The sequence below is a fragment of the Mobula hypostoma genome, chromosome 1 (assembly GCF_963921235.1).
Source record: "Mobula hypostoma chromosome 1, sMobHyp1.1, whole genome shotgun sequence".
NCBI classification, from domain to species: Eukaryota; Metazoa; Chordata; class Chondrichthyes; order Myliobatiformes; family Myliobatidae; genus Mobula; species Mobula hypostoma.
In genome coordinates, this window is record NC_086097.1 from 38,333,228 (window position 1) to 38,350,377 (window position 17,150).

Below are 17,150 nucleotides of genomic sequence, written 5' to 3' on the forward strand. Positions count from 1 at the left end.
TTCACTCTTCATTGAACCACTGACTTGATAGAAGAGTGAAGGATATGTTGAGCTGTGAATTACAGATTGTGATGATCTGGCTTTCTGAAGCTGATAGTCCATGTAAACGCATGCTCAGTTTTGAGCAGCCAGAGATGTTGTGGATCAGTCCTATTTACGATCATTAGAGTGCCTCACAGCACCTTGGTGAATGTCCTTCGGGTGAAGATTTTATCTCCAGAAGGGGTTTGTGGTGTTCATTCTACCAATGCTATCATAGAGTGATGCGTTTTTCACAGGTAGATTGGTGAGGATGAGATCAAGCAGTTTTATCTCATTCAGTCCTCATCACAGATGTACTCTGGCAACTATTTCCTTAGAGCTCAGCTGAATCAGCCAGTGTTGGTAATTCCAAGCTATGGTTATTGGTGGACATCGAACTTGCCTAACCAAAATACTTCCAGTGTTTTGCCCAAATGTTGTTCGGTATAGATTGTTGCTTCTCTATCAGTCCACCCTGAAGCTTCATGTTAAGAACACCAAAGAATGCTTTCTCCTGCCTGCACACCCATGTGCTGCCATCTGTTGCTGGCACAACCATCCTGGCAGCCACAGGCAAGGCCTAGGGTTTGTGATGGAGGAGTCCCACACGTTGTCTACAAGGTGTAATTCTGTCAAGATGACCACATAAGGATGTTGCTTAACTAGACCCTGGGTCAGGTCTCCCTATGTGGAAGCCAATGTCCAATCGTAACCTTTCGACTACCTTCTACGCAATCTACAACACCACCAACTTGCATGTCATCTGCAAACTTACTAACCTACCCTTCACCCAACAACACAGCAAAATGGTTTCCAAGAGGGAGAGGTTGGCCAGCTTAGGCCTTCGTTCCTTGGAACATAAGGGGTAACCTCATAGAAGTGTTTCCAATTATGAGAGGCATGGATAAGATGATGATAGATAGAGGATGGTAACTTGGAGTCCAAAACTAGATGACAAAAGTTTAGGTTGAGAGTGGAAACATTTAAATAGGAGCTGAAGGGCAACGTTTTAAGAAACATTTAGATAGATAATGGCAGAATGAGGCTTAGAGGAATTTGGGCCAAAAAGAGGAAATTAGGCCTATCTGGGTGGGCACCATGGTTAGCATGGGCCAGGGATTGTCCCAGGCATCTAGCAGTCATCTTTTGATAATAGACACCCTGTCATGCCTTTAAATTGAATTTGCAGCAACAAGTCATATATCTATTGGAATAATATGTGGTTTTTTTTGGTTTTGTTAGAGTACTTGGCTTTTTATTTTTTTCTTTCCCTGATTAACTCATTAACTTTAATGCCTGAGACACGATCTCTATTGCTCTGGTTTATTTCTTTTACAAAAGTGTCAGAACCATTTCTCATGAGACCTGCCCTATTTACCAGTTTAAATTCCTAATTGTTGTACTGTTTATCCTTCCTGCCATGTCCCTGTCCCAAATGGGTTCAGGTAGCACCCATCCCAGTGGAGCAGTTCCTTTCAGTCTCACTGTACCAATAAATTGGAAAGCCTCTTTCCCAATCACTCATGCTGCATTTACTACCCTTCTGTACTTTTTGCCCAATCTTTCTTGTTCTTTTTGTGTACGGGGGAGGGAGATTTGGGACTCAATGTGCCTGTTCTGTTTTTGTTGATTTTTTTTCTGTGTGAGAAGAAGGAATTTGGATATTGATGATCATGCTGCCGTTGTATTCTTTCTTAGTTTCGTGGCTTTATGCAGAAGGAAAATTTCAGAGTTGTATACTTTGATAATAAATGAATCTTTGAACTTTATTTTCTTCACCAACTTGCATATGTCTAGGGTAATAATGCTAACTTTATAATCCTTAAGTTTGTAACATTTAATTTGATAACTAACATTCCGTAGTCACTAAAGAAGACATCTTCCTTGCTCTTGTGTTATAAGATTCATTTTAAAAGAAAAGAAACAAAAATTTCAGAGGAACAAACTCAAAATGCTGGAGGAGCTCAGCAGGCCTGGCGACACCTATGGAAAAGAGTATACTCGATGTTTCATGCCAAGAAACATCGACTCTACTTGTTTCCATAGATGCTGCCTGGCCTTCTGAGTTCCTCCAGCATTTTGTGTGTGTTGCTTGGATTTCTAGCATCTGCAGATTTTCTCTTCTTTGAGAATTTCAGCGGCTAGGGTTTGAAACTAAAGGCTTAATGCCAGTGGTGGTCCACTGATGGAGATAGGAAAATAATCGACCTAGTTTTAATTTGAAGCTGTTTTTAACTATCTCTCTTACAGAAAGTTTTGCCGACTCCAATAGTGACCTCTCTGATTCGGATCAGTCTGATGTGCCAGAACTTGATTCTGAGATTGAGCAAGAAATACAGATTAGTTATCATCGGCAGGTATCTATGAACTGTGTAGATGAAGCAATAAATTTCATTATTACTGTACATCTTGTCAATTTTCATTGGAATCTCAGAAAGGTCTAGTTTCTTAATAATAATCATAGAATTTTGCATTAATTATGTTTGTGTGTGTAAAATATAGTATGTGTGGACACAAATTAAGTAATTGCCAACCACAACAGAGATTGTTTCTGTGTTGTGCACTGTTAATAAGCAGAATACGTTATCTTTTTTTTGCTAATTTTTGGTTTCAGATGTACTCTATTTAGCTTACAAGGTACTGCAACTTATACCCAAACATGAAGATGGTTTCTCTTGCAGAAGTGCAGAAATCCTAAGACCGTTCTGTCTTTTGCACTTAAGCTTGCGTTTTAACTAGAGCTGTTGTTTTGCTTGGGGTTTCCAGTTTATTTTTGATTTTGATGTTCATCTCTTCCCTTTTCACACAGCTGCTATTCCATTTTGTTTTATCATAGACCTTTCAGCCTGCCACAACCTCATACAAATCCCAAGCATTTCTTCTTTAGAAACGACACTGGTACCAAGCTGTATCGGTGCTTGCCCTTCCCTTGGACAACATCAGTGACGTGGAGAGGGGGAACCCACTGCATGGGCAACAGCCAGTCCTTCAAATCTTCCTGCTCAGTCTTGCGCCCTGGAGAGGACACAGTCCACCAGAGGCTCAAAAACCCATGATCCCCTGGGATTGATGGCTGCCTACATTTAGTTCTTCTGGGACTGTACCCAACACTGAAGAGGTCATTGTCCTTGCATGTTGATGGAAAATTCATGTCTGCTACAATTCTGCTGGCTCATTTGGATTTTATAACCAGATTTTAAGTCATTTTTCTTAATTTTACAGCCCTCGGGTGCAGTATAGTTCTAATTATTCTTGCTAGTTCCATGGCTTCCTTAACAAGATGCTCAGGACTTCAGATTTATAGTCAAATGCTCTGTTCTTTAATTGATGACTCAATGTTCATTCCTATCTGCACTGATGGAGTTAAATATGTATGTATTGAATTTCATTGCAATCATAAGTCATATAAGTTTCATTACTAGTAGTGGGTGTTACATCAGATTCCCTAACAAAAGATCAGGTGAAATCTTGGATTTATGATTGCTGTAGGTGAAAAAAAACTGAATTATAAACATAGCTCTCTTTTCTAAATGTACCCCTTTAATCTATAGGTGATCCCTTGTTTTCTTTTAATGTTATGAATTCTTTTCACCTGCAATAGATTTACAAAGAAGACCTACCTCAGCTTAAAGAGAAATGTAAAGAAAAACGTCAAGAAGCCACGGTAAAGAAACGAGATAAAGCTCCCGACAGCAGCCTGCGCTTACATTTTGTTCATGGGTACGGTATCTTGGTGGAATCAATTTTTTAAATGTCATTTTATTGAGAGAACGCATGTGGCAAGGTTTTTAATTTAACATGTCGCATTGATTGATTGTTGTCAGGTTTGTGTGGCCATAAGTATGTACGTGCTACCTGAGTGAATTGAAGCAGGAGGGCCAAACTCATTTGAAAGGCTGTTAACAGGATGGAGAAAACTGTCTAGGAAAAAGTCTGATCTGACTTCTCTGTAACTTTCATTTTACCTCTTCAGTTACAGGGGCTATGACTGCAGGAATAATCTGTTTTACACTCAAAATGGGGAAATTGTATACCACGTTGCAGCTGTTGGAATAGTGTACAATCGTCAGCAGAATATGCAACGATTCTACCTTGGCCATGATGATGACATTGTCTGTCTTGCAATTCACCCTTTAAAGGATTATATATCAACAGGCCAGGTAGGGTATGTCTATTTGATTATCTGCCGATATCTCGCTGCTGCCATCAGGTAGAAGCTACAGCGTCCTCAGGACTCGCACCACCAGGTTCAAGAACAGTTACTACCCCTTAACCATCAGGCTCTTGAACAAAAAGTGATAGCTACACACATTTAAGGACTCTGTAATGTAGTTATTTCATGCTTGTTATTTATTACTATATATTTATATTTGCACTTGCACAGTTGTTCACGGTTTACAGTTACTATTCTATAGATTTGCTAAGTATGCCTGCAGAAAAAGAATCTCAGGTTTGTATGTAGTGACGTGTATGTACTCCGATAATAAGTTTGACTTTAACTTTGGAATAGGACAGCGCAGTGGAAGTGTTTCACTATGAATTATTTCTCCCAGCTATATTGTATCGAATTAGTGTAATGAATTGCTTGTTAATAGGAACTAATCAGTTTATTACAGGATTGATTACTTGGTCTTATATTGGAATTGCTGCAGTGTTGACATTTAGAGGAACATCGTGGTTTTCTTCCTTGGAAGAGTATAGATAATCTTGAGGCAATATAAAGTTGAATGGTTTAGAATTGTGTTAGTCCTGACCTTCCCCCCATGGGAGCTTTTCGATTGGTAAATAAGCAATCCTAATAAAGCAGACTGAACATTGCTTTCAATGTTAAAGTTAATATAAAAGTTCTTAAGGCAGGTGGGTTGTGGCCTGATCTGCTGAATATTTGAAAAACTTTCTGCTTGTGTTCTGGTTTTTCGTTATCTCCATATTTTGCCTTTTGTTTTCATGAAATGTGTTCTTTGACTAGCAAGGATACAAGGCTATATTGTAATTTTTAAAGTTATGCAAAATCTACCGCTCTCACCTCATGACTGCCAAACTAATCTTCCTCTGCTTGTCTAAGTTTTTTTTTTCTCTCATCTCATCCTATCTGTTACATTAAATATGCTCCGACATGAGAGGTCTTTATTCCATACCATAGTGATTTTTGCTATTAAAACTTTTAAAGTTAACATTTCAAATGCAAAATATGAATCAGATAGGTTTTTTCCCAATTATTGGGGATCTAAATCTGGATCTGCAATTTTCCTAAATCTGATTTTTATGACCCATCAAGTTTAATGTCAAACTGAGTGGAAGGATGGCACCTGAAATTGAAATATTTTTTATGTTACTGCTCTGATAAAGTTATTTCTGATTTCAATTTCACAGGCATTCCTGATATTGTATGTGTGGTCCAACAGAGTAATAATTAATTTTCATTACTGTCAAACATCTGTAAATATTTTGTACACAGTTGTGAAATGAATCCAGGTTTACTTCACACTGTAAATTCAGTTTGTATGAGCCGCTCCGTTGGTCAGGACCGACCATGGATGTTGCATGCTGGTTACCCATGTTCGACACGCAAGCCAGGGCAGTATGATACTGACAGCAAGTTGTTCCCGAGCAGCAGGCTGCTGGTGAATCCAAGGAAGCAGCAGAGACCCATTCGGTTTGTAATGATACATGTTAATACCTTTTCAATGACTGATTCTTCTGGGGTCACATGCTAATTCTTATTAAATTCACCTCTGATTAATGATAACTGCAACACTGTCCTAATGACCAAGGTGTCTGTGTAGTATTAAGTTATATGTATGTGATAATTCCAAATTCTGTTTTCAGTTTGTACTGAATTTCCTGAACGGAACATGTTCGGCCTTTCTTTATGATAAGGAAATGGAAATGGAGTTCCTACTATGACCTCTGAAGTGTATGAAAATGTCCAAGGTGGAAGGATATACTTCCGCCATCTTCTACAGGATCCAACCGCCAAACACATACTTACCTCACCACCCCACCACCCCACCCCCCCGTTCACACCTGCTACTGTCTGCTTTCCGTGATTCCCTTCTCTATTCGTTCCTCCCCATTAACCTCCCACCTGTCAGTTATCTCTACAGGTGCAGGCTACACCTGCCCATTCATTTTTTCCCTTACCTCCATTCAGGCCTCACTTCCTTCAAGTTAAGGAAAGGCTTCACCTGCCAAACTGCTGGGGTCCTCGACTGTGTCCGGTGTTCCTGATGTGGCCTCCTCTGCGTAGGTGAGACCTGACATAGATTGGGGGACCCCTCTGTTGAGCGCCTTTGCTCCGTCTGCAATAAGCAGGATTTCCCACTGGCCAATTCGTTTCTCCACTCCACTTCAGACATGTCATTTCATGGCCTCCTCGACTGCCACACTGAGGCCACTTTCAGGTTAGAGGAGCAGTACCTCATATTCCATCTGGATAGCCTCCAACCTGATGGCATGAGCATCAACTTCTCTAACCTCCAGTAATTTTCCCCTTCCCCTTCCCTCACTCTGGCTCCCCTTTTACCTCTTCCCTTCTCCTCACCTGCCTGTCACCTCCTCCTGGTGCCCCTCCTCCTTCCCTTTCTCCTATGGTCCACTTGCCTCACCTATCAGATTCCTTCTTCTTCAGCTCTTCACCTTTTCCACCTATCACCTCCCAGCTTCTCACTTACCCCACCCACTCGGCTTTACCTATCACCTTCTAGCTTGTGCTTGCCATTCCCCACTTTTTTTTAAGTTTACCTTTTTCTTACTGTGTCAGGGGTACTTAGTGTAGTTTAAGTGGCCACTGTGTGTTCTTCATGCTGGATACTGGAGTCCTGGGAGACCCAGAGTCTCCCAGGGAACTACATCTGCATGAAGCACATCCAGCTGCAGCTCCTTGAAGACCGTGTTAGGGATCTGGAGCAGCAGCTGGACGACCTTCAGCTTATACAGGAGATAGATCATCAATCAAAGTTACAGGGAAGTAGCCATCCCTAAATTGCAGGAGGCAGGTAGCTGGGTGACTATCAGGAGAAGAAATGGGAAGGTGAATAGGCAGTTAGCGTAGAGAGCTGTTGTGGGAGATGACCTCCCAGGTGAATGCAATGGAGACCTGGTTACTGGCACTGAACATGGGTCTGTGGTGCAGAGGGAAAGTGGGGAATGGTAGTGATAGGGGACTCAATAGTCAGAGGAAGAGACAGGAGATTATGTGGACATGAATAGGACACCCGGATGGTAAGTTGCATCGCAGGTACCAGGGTCAGGGATGTCTTGGATCATGTCCATGTTGGTACCAATGACATAGGAAGGAAAAGCAAAGAAGTCCTGAGAGAGAATTTAGAGAGCTAGGTAGAAAGCTGAGAAGCAGACCTCCAGGGTAGCGATTTCTGGATTGCTACCTGCGCCACTCACCAGTGAGGGTAGAAACAGGATTATTTGGCAGATAAACGTGTGGCTGAGAAGCTGGTGCAGGGGGGCAGGGCTTCATATTCTTGGATCATTGGGATCTCTTCTGGGGGAGGTATGACCTGTTCAAAAGGGATGGTTTGCACCTGAACCCGAGAGGGAACCAATATTCTGGCGGGCAGGTTTGTAAGAGCTGTTGGGGAGAGTTTAAGCTAATTTGGCAGGGGGATTGGAACCAGAATGATGAGACTCAGGAAAGACAGAAGGTTTAAAAAAAAAAGCAAAGATAGCATGCAGTCTGACTGTCAGGAAGGGCAGGCAGATGGCAGGACAAAATTGCAGCCCATAGGGTAAGTATCAGTATATTAGGGATGCAGAATCAAAAAGGGTAGCAAATACAGTACTCAAAGTGTTATATCTCAATGCACGGAGTATAAGAAATAAGGTGGATAATCTTGTTGCTCTATTACAGATGTCAGGTATGATGTTGTCGCCATCACTGAATTGTGGCTGAAGGATGGTTGTAGTTGGGAGCTAAATGTCTGAGGTTACACATTGTATCGGAGGGATGGGAAGGTAGGCAGAGGGGGTGGTGTGGCTCTACTGGTAAAGAATAGCATCAAATCATCAGAAAGATGTGACATAAGATCGGAAGATGTTGAATCCTTGTGAGTTGAGTTAAGAAACTGCAAGAGTAAAAGGACTATCATGGCAGTTATATAGGTTTCAAAAGGTACACTTACAGTCAGAAAAATGTATAGAATATACATCCTGAAATTCTTTTTCTTTGCAAACATCCACAAAAGCAGAGGAGTGCCCCAAAGAATGAATGACAGTTAAATGTTAGAACCCCAAAGCCCCCCCAGCTCCCCCTCCCATGCATAATCTGCAGCAAAGCAGTGACCCCCCCCCCCGCACCAGCAAAAAAGCATCGGCACCCCCCACCAAGCACTGAAGCGTGCAGCAAAGCATCAATAAAAACACAGACTTGCAGTACCCCAAAGACTACTCGTTCACCCAGGAATTCGACATACCACAGGCTCTCTCTCTCTCCCTAATAAGGGAAAAAGAGATGTCCCCGTTTCACAGCAAGAGGGGGAGACATAACAACCACTCGCTGATTTACGATGTTAAAAGTCTGCTGCGTCACTTTTTCCGAACTCTGTGCCCAAAGGACTCAGTTCTCTGGGCACGTACCTAGCTGCAAGTTCGCTGCTTCCGATCTTCCGTGTACTCCCACGACATATCAGTCGGCGGCACCAGCCTTGGATCAGCCTGTCTCCAGAGCCACGAAAATCTGACAGCCTGAAGGCGCACCAGTCTTCCAGGCTGCTTCCTTGGAATATCGAAAAGCGGCCGGTCGTGAGGCCCTGAGAGCAGGTCACTTTTCTGCAAAGAACTGAAGTCAGCATGTAACTCCAGGCCAGGGTCTTCAAAAGAACCTTGAAAGGGTAAAAAAAGAGATATCAAAGATAGGAATAGAGCTGTTTCGGAAGATGCAAGCGAAGGAGTTGTCGTTCAGCGCCATCATCCTAAGCTCCTCCCCTACGTCCCTAAGCCTCCAAACAGTAGCTGGGATGTGGACTACAGACTACAATGGGAAATAGAAAAGGCATGTCAAAAGGACAATGTTATGATAGTCAGGAGAGATTTTAACATGCAAGTAGATTGGGAAAATCGGGTTTGTAATGGACCTCAAGAGAGTGAGTTTGTTAAATTCTCTCTGTAATTGGATCCTCGACTTCCTAACCGGAAGGCCACAGTCTGTGCGGATTGGTGATAACATATTCTTCTCGCTGACGATCAATACTGGCGCACCTCAGGGGTGTGTGCTTAGCCCACTGCTCTGCTCTCTGTATACACGTGACTGTGTGGCTAAGCATAGCTCAAATACCATCTACAGATTTGCTGACGATACAACCATTGTTGGTAGAATCTCAGGTGGTGACGAGAGGGCATACAGGAGAGAGATATGCCAACTAATGGAATGGTGCCACAGCAACAACCTGGTACTCAACGTCAGTAAGACGAAAGAGCTGATTGTGGACTTCAGGAAGAGTAAGACGAGGGAACACATATCAATCCTCATAGAGGGATCAGAAGTGGAGAGAGTGAGCAGCTTCAAGTTCCTGGGTGTCAAGATCTCTGAGGATCTAACCTGGTCCCAACATATCGATGTAGTTATAAAGAAGGCAAGACAGCGGCTCTATTTTGTTAGGAATTTGAAGCGATTTGGCGTGTCAACAAATACACTCAAAAACTTCTATAGTTGTACTGTGGAGAGCATTCTGACAGGCTGCATCACTGTCTGGTATGGAGGGGCTACTGCACAGGACCTAAAGAAGCTGCAAAAGGTTGTAAATCTAGTCCGCTCCATCTTGGGCACTAGCCTACAAAGTACCCCGGACATCTTTTGGGAGCGATGTCTCAGAAAGGCAGCATCCATTACTAAAGACCTCCAGCACCCAGGGCATGCCCTTTTCTCAATTTTACCATCAGGTAGGAGATACCAAGGCCTGAGGGCACACACTCAGCAATTCAGGAACAGCTTCTTCCCCTCTGTCATCCGATTTCTGAATGGACTTTGAAGCTTTGGACACTACCTCACTTGCTTTAATATACAGTATTTCTGTTTTTGCACATATTTTAATAATCTATCCAATATACTTAATTGATTTACTTGTTTATTTATTATGTTTTATTTATTATTATTTTTCTGTCTCTGCTAGATTTCGTGTTGCACTGAACTGCTGCTGCTAAGTTAACAGATTTCACGTCACATGCCGGTGATAATAAACCTGATTCTGATTCTGAGAAGGCTTGTTAGAGCAGTTTGTCATTGAGCGTACTAGGATATCAGTTATACTGGATTGAGTGTTATGTAATGAACTGGAGGCAATTAGAGAGCGTAAGGTAAAACAACCTTTAGGAGACAGTGATCACAACATAATTGAGTTTAACTTAAAACTAACCAGCCATGATTGAATGGCGGAGCGGACTCGATGGGCCAAATGGCCCAGTTCTGTTCCTACGTCTTATGGTCATTGTATTCTAGCTTCTTGCCTCTTCTTTTCCAGTTCAGTGAGTGGTCTGGGCCTGAAATGTTGACTGTTTATTCCTTCCCATCGGTGACCTGCTGGGTTTCTCCAGCATTTTGCATGAATTGCCCTAGAAGGGCATGGAGATGATTCTGATACACACTATGTTTGAATAAGCAGCTAAGTTTAAGATTCCTGGATTATTTCCAATGTATGATTGTCAGCCAGAGTTCTAGAGGGGAGAAAGGCATCACTGTTGTTCCTTTGTACTTGAAATTTTCACTGTTAACTTTGTTCAAATCAAGATTAACTTCATGATTTTGTTGCAGTATTTGCTTTGAATTAATAACTTGCACAATGTTCAACCCCTATGCTCAATTTAGTTAACTAAGCAATGTTGATTTCAAGACTACCTAAAAATTATAAATTTATCGGTAAAAAGCACTGTTTATTTGAAAATTATATGGTAAAAGTATTTCTTTTGTCTGCTTAGGTGAGCCGTGATTCTGCAATACATATCTGGGATGTGGAGGTATTGAAACCGCTGTCAATTTTAAAGGGACATCACCAGTTTGGGGTTTGTGCAGTTGATTTTTCAGGTAAGGCTAATAGAAGGTGCTGTACCTGTGCTTCAAAGGGAAGGTAATTCGATTCAACATATTGCCAAGAGCCATTTAATGTGTTCAGATTAACTCCTTTTATCCTTTTATCAAATGTACAGTAATTCCCTTTTCTACCCCTGTATAACTGAAATGCATCATTCCAGTTAATGTAACACACATCAAAGTTGCTGGTGAATGCAGCAGGCCAGGCAGCATCTCTAGGAAGAGGTACAGTCGACGTTTCGGGCCGAGATCCTGACGAAGGGTCTCGGCCCGAAACGTCGACTGTACCTCTTCCTAGAGATGCTGCCTGGCCTGCTGCATTCACCAGCAACTTTGATGTGTGTTGCTTGAAGTTCCAGCATCTGCAGAATTCCTCGTGTTTACGTTTTTAAATTCCAGTTAACGTATCTTGTTTTGAACTTCCTGCACCTTATTATGTAAGACAAAGAATATTTTCTTGCTGAACCATCTGGTGCTCTCAAAACTTGACCATTTAACGAGAAAATATTCACCTTTTCTTTAAGCTGTTTGAATAATTTTCTCTGTTTGAATAATTCAGTGAAGACTGACACCAATAGAGTGCCAGAGTATACAGATGAAACATGAAAATGAGATTCAAACCTCATGTTCTTGTGAATTTTAAGCGTAAAAGGATTTTCTAAGATCTAGCTCACAGCCATACCTTGAATTAAGTGCTATAAAACTCCATTAATATGGCATAATCAGGACTTTGGTGGCAGACTGGTAGACAATTGAGTTTTATTCCTATTTAGTGCACCAATAGACTTTTAATTCACTTTTTATTAGGCATTACAAGAGATATGCTTTTTAAGGGAATCCTATGCATTTTGGGGGAAGCACAAGACACAATCTGACTAGTGTCAGGGGAGCTTGAGACACACACTCCAGTGAGTTTTAGGGGAGCATGAGACCTGGGTCCCAGCAAGTCTCAAGGAAGGGCACGACACAGTTTATTGGGTTTATGCTGTAGCTAGTCAGTTTCTTCAGTGCTACTTGGAGAGACCATTCTGCATTCTACGGTTAATTGGGAAGCCACTTATTTGGAACAACTCTTAAAGAACAAAAAAAATTAAGAAAATAGCTGGGATTCCCTTGATTTAATTGGGATATTTTGCCGCTTAATTGAGACAAGAGCTTGTTGCTGAACATTTTCGAATTAGCGTTAGTCATGTGCACTTTGTGTGGCCGTTAAGCACTGCACAGTGCTAAGGTGAACAGTTTTTAAATAGCATCACTTGTGTGTATTTGTGTTCAATAAGTAGTGATTTTTGTCACTGACAGTTGGCGAGTAATAAGCAGTAAGACAATTCAGAACTGCTTTGCTCACTGTGGTTTCAAGCATTCAGGCTTGGAAATGTCAAAAATGGCCAGGAGTGAACATGAAACAATTTCACTACTTCAGCGAATTAGGAACTATGAAGAATTTGAAAGTATCAACAACCATCCTGAGCGTTACAATGAAAATGAAGATTTGGAGGATGCAATCATTTGATAGCATTGTTTGAAGGCAGTCGGTATTTGCACTTGATGTCTGCACTGATTTCATTCATTTACCATCAGTGAGAAGAACACAGCAGTGTACACTGGATTAATTCCTGTGTCGATAACTATTAGGAGTTAATACACGTTTTATAGTACTGTAGTATTATTAGTCATCATCTAATTTGTTCTGTATCTCATTTAAATACGTGATCTGTGGCTCAGTTAAACAGCAGTTTGTCTTTTTTTTTAATACCCTTTTAATTATTTCCATGAAACTGCAGTTAATTGGGGCACAAGTTCAATTTGGTCAATATTGACTGGTCCCAGTGTGCCCTAATTAGCTGGAAGCGACTGTATTTTACTACAGAATAATAGTCACTGCATCCAAAATTGATTGGGTAAATCTGTGTTTTTTAGAATGTTATAAACTAGTAATTTTAGGTTTTGTGGAATTAACTTGTGTAAACATCATGTCTGGTGTAGAATCCAGCAAACTACATGATGATTTGTTTTAAAACTGGATTGTATTTATTGCAGCGGATGGAAAACGTCTGGCATCAGTAGGGCTGGATGAAAATCACACAATAGTTCTCTGGGATTGGAAGAAGGGAGAAAAACTTTCTTCAGTAAGGTAGGAATTTAAATCATTTAATTCAGGATCTCCTTCAGGCAATTATTGGGCTCATACCTGATTAAACCTCAGGTTAATCATGGAGATAAATTTAATTGTATTTGTGCTTTAGCAGTTCATTTTGTAATTATCTCTGTTTATATAACTCGTACCATGTAAAATCTTATCAAATAGCACATGAAGATTTATCACATTATGCTGTCTTACAGTGTTTAATTATTCTTCCTTCCAATTCAAATATTTGCTTGAAAATTCTGAGTTTTTTTTTGTTTCTTCATTCATTGTTTAACTACTTTTCATGGATGGGTTAATTTCTCACAAACTGTATTTTCTCACAATCTCTCTGTAGCTGTTTCATATTTGCCAGTAAGCTTCAAAAAGGAATAAATGGAGGTTCATGTTGTAGTTGATCATACAGGTGTTCTCCTACAGATGTGACATACATATATACGGGTGCAATATGGATACAGCATACTCTGTCACTGTGAAAATTACACTTGTGAGGAAGTAGGTTTTTTTTTTACAGGGTACTGGTATCAGTGCCAGAAGCTGTTCTTGAGGGCAGCATGAGTTGAATCGGGTTTGGATTTTTGCCCAAATGAATTCAATAAATAGGGCCATAAGTAAGTCTTTAAACGAAGCACTGCGGATGCAGATTCTGATGAGGGGAAGTTTACTAAATTAAAAGAGAAGGTCAAGGTAAGGGTGCAGAGTGGATGATGATAACAGGAATCTCTGGCAGAGCATTAGAGGAGCATGTTGCAATGGTAAGTACAAGAATTGCGAGAGATTTTAGGTTTGCCAGTCATTGAGTAGATTAATGAGCTTTAATTGTGTGGAGGATGACTTCACAGTGTGTGTAATAGATCAGGAAGTTCAGTATATTTTTTGTTCAATGACAATGACCAATAATCTGGTAGTGAAAGGGCTTTAGAGTTAAATGATCATAATATGTTAAATTTTCTTAATAAAGTGGAAGTGATTTAGTTAAATCTGAAATCAAGATTCAAGTACATTTAATATCAAAGAACGTATAAATTAAACAATCTTGAGATTTGCTTGCACACAGCTAGCCACAAAGCAAGAAATCCAAAAGAACCCAATTAAAGGAAAAAAAGGATAAAAATAAAAGACCAACCCTCAATGTGCAAGAGAAAGAAAATAAAAGCAAATCATGCAAACAGTTGAACCGAACAACAGCATTCCAAACCAAAACTGAGTCCTCAGATCCGAACCCTGGAGCATCCCACAGTAGGCCCAAAGCCTCATTTATCAGTTCATCATATTAGCGGCACAGAACACAGCAGCTAGGGCAGTCTTCTTAGTGCCATGGAGATGACCATCATCCTGTCTTTTCAGTCCATCTGGACCAGCGTTTAAATTGACCAAACAACGGAACACCAAAAGGCTCCAGTGCCCTGGAGAGAGGAGTGAAGATCGCGGAGAGCAAGTGAAATCAGCTCTCATCTCCGATCTGGGCCAGTGTTTAAATTGTCTTATCAGTGGATCGTATCTTGCACTAGACCCGGCCACCACTGCTGTGAAAGACTCCAGACAGAGACCCAGACATCCCACCTCTCCCGGAACTTCCGGGAGTCTCCCGCATATTAATAGTGTCTCCCTGATGCCCACAAATTATATACAATATCATGGAAAAATTTAATAATAGTGAGAGGTTGCAAAGTGTTAGTATTCAGAACAATTTTGTATCGTTGTTCACAAGTCAGTGAACATGAAAGACTAGCAAACAGCTAGGAAGGCAAATAGTTTGTTGACCTTTGACCAGAGTCCTGAAGAATGGTCTTGGCCCGGATCGTCGACTTTTTGCTTTTTTCTATAGATGCTGCCTGATCTGTTGAGTTCCTCCAGCATTTTGTTAGTGTGTTGCAAAGTGTTTATTGATCTTTATTGCAAAGGATTTCAGGACAAGATCAAAGAAGTTCGACTCCAGTTATTTATAATCTGGTAAAACAGCACCTGGAATATTATGTTTAGATATAATCCCTATCCTAAGAAATGATGTAATTGCAATAGTAAGAGTGGATGGAAAGTTCATCAGATTGCTTTCTGGGATGACTAGTTTGCCCCAGGAGGAAAGATTAAGCAGATGGACCCATAACCCTTTGAGTTTAGAAAAAAGATATGAAAGGTGATTTCACTGAAATATACACTATCCTAGCCCTGCTTGAAAAGATGATGTTTCCCTTAAGTGAGGGACCTAAAATCAAACTAAGAACTTGGCCCTACAGGACTGAGATTTCTTCATCTGGGGATAATGATATTTGGAAGTCACTACTCAATCAATGAATACTTAAGCAATAATTTTTGGATATATAGGCAATCACAGACTAGGAGAAGAAAATGACACTGAGATAAAATATCGGCCATAATTTTATTGAACAATGGATCAGGCAGGAGGAGCTGAATGACCGACTTGCATTTCTCATGTCCTGTTTCTTGTGTAATACAAAATTTTAAATTGAAAATATTAATCAATTTCTAAGACAAGCTTATAAAAGGAAACAAAAGTAAAAGTCAAAACTTTTTCTTTAGAGGAAGTGCAGAGAAGATTTTTGTTATCAAGTTGAATCCCTATATACCAGACAAGTTGGTAACAGCTGGAATAAAACACATCAAGTTCTGGCAGCGAGCAGGTAGGACAGTAGTTACTACCATTTTTACGCCTCTAATATTATTTTCCTGTTGCTTTCTTGTATGCTCTTTGTTTTCCTTCATCACACAGTTTCAATTAATCTTAAACACTGGAGTGGATGCCCGATTTTATGATTCTTACATTTGTTGGGATGTATTTTCTGGCTCACACTATAGGGGTACTTAAGTTAAAACAGAAGTTATCCAAGCAAAATAGAATATTTATTAAATTTACCAAACACACTACATCTTCATATTAAAAAATCCTACTCAGATTTTGTTCTAATTTGGCTAAGTGATTAAAAAATAGTTTTCTGTGAATATTTTACAGTTATTAAGTAATGTATTGATTAATACTTTTCATTAATGCCTGACACAAACTGCACTTGCTTTTCATGACATATAATTGAAGAATTCATTTATGTAAATATATTGGAAGTACATTTTGTCAGATGCTATACATATTTAGTGGTGACTTTATATGTGAAAGGTGAATTACTGCTGGTTGCTGTAATTCTTAGTTATCCACTGCTAGAAACGCCATTTGGTTTTGATATCATTGTGAGGATCGTGTTTTTTGATTACTCAAGTGCCTTCAATACCATACAGCCCTCAGTGCTTGGGGAAAAGCTCCATTCAATGCACATTGGCACTTCCATTGTATCCTGGATAAAGGACCACCTGAATGGCAGACCACAGTTCGTGCAGCTTCAGAGCTGTGTGTCAGACATGGCTTTAAGCAGTACTGCGACCCCCACAGAGGACTGTATTGGCTCCCTTCCTGTTTACCCTATATATCTTGGACTTCAGGTACAACACTGAGTCATGCCATCTGTAGAAATTTTCTGATGACTCAGCAATATTTGGGTGTATAAAGGGTGGACAAGAGGATGAATACAGAGCCCTGGTGGAGGACTTTTGTCAAATGGTGCAAGCTGAATCATCTGCAGGTCAACATCAGTAAGACAAAGGAGATGGTGATGGACTTTAGGGAGGCTAAGCCTGCAATGCTCCCTGTTACTATTGATGGTGAGGATGTGGATGTGGTGAAGACCTACAAGTACCTGTAGGTGCACCTTGATGACAGACTTAAGTGGAGGTCTAACATGGAGGCTGTGCAGAAGGGCCAGAGTCACCTCGACTTCCTGAGGAGACTGAGCTCCTTTGGAGTATGCAGGCCTCTCCTTCACATATTCTACCAGTCTGCTGTCACCAGTACCATCTTCTATGTGGTGGTATGCTGGGGCAATGGCATCAACAGGGATGGTGCCAACAGGCTCAGTAAACGGATTAGAAAAGCTGACT

The 17,150-nt window shown here is 40.7% G+C and overlaps 1 protein-coding gene across 3 annotated transcripts in view; it reads left to right on the plus strand.

Moving 5' to 3' along the window:
• LOC134345709 (echinoderm microtubule-associated protein-like 5) overlaps nucleotides 1–17,150 on the plus strand; it is a 188,807-nt gene that overhangs the window by 97,252 nt on the left and 74,405 nt on the right. For all 3 annotated transcript variants that reach the window (XR_010017752.1, XM_063046827.1, XM_063046813.1), the window contains exons 12-17: nucleotides 2,272–2,378; nucleotides 3,623–3,741; nucleotides 3,995–4,181; nucleotides 10,948–11,053; nucleotides 13,100–13,193; nucleotides 15,747–15,847. Coding sequence is in view for 2 of the 3 variants with exons in the window: in XM_063046827.1 (XP_062902897.1) it covers nucleotides 2,272–2,378; nucleotides 3,623–3,741; nucleotides 3,995–4,181; nucleotides 10,948–11,053; nucleotides 13,100–13,193; nucleotides 15,747–15,847 (714 nt within the window). In the remaining variant the exon portion in view is untranslated. The remainder of the gene's footprint in view (nucleotides 1–2,271; nucleotides 2,379–3,622; nucleotides 3,742–3,994; nucleotides 4,182–10,947; nucleotides 11,054–13,099; nucleotides 13,194–15,746; nucleotides 15,848–17,150) is intronic.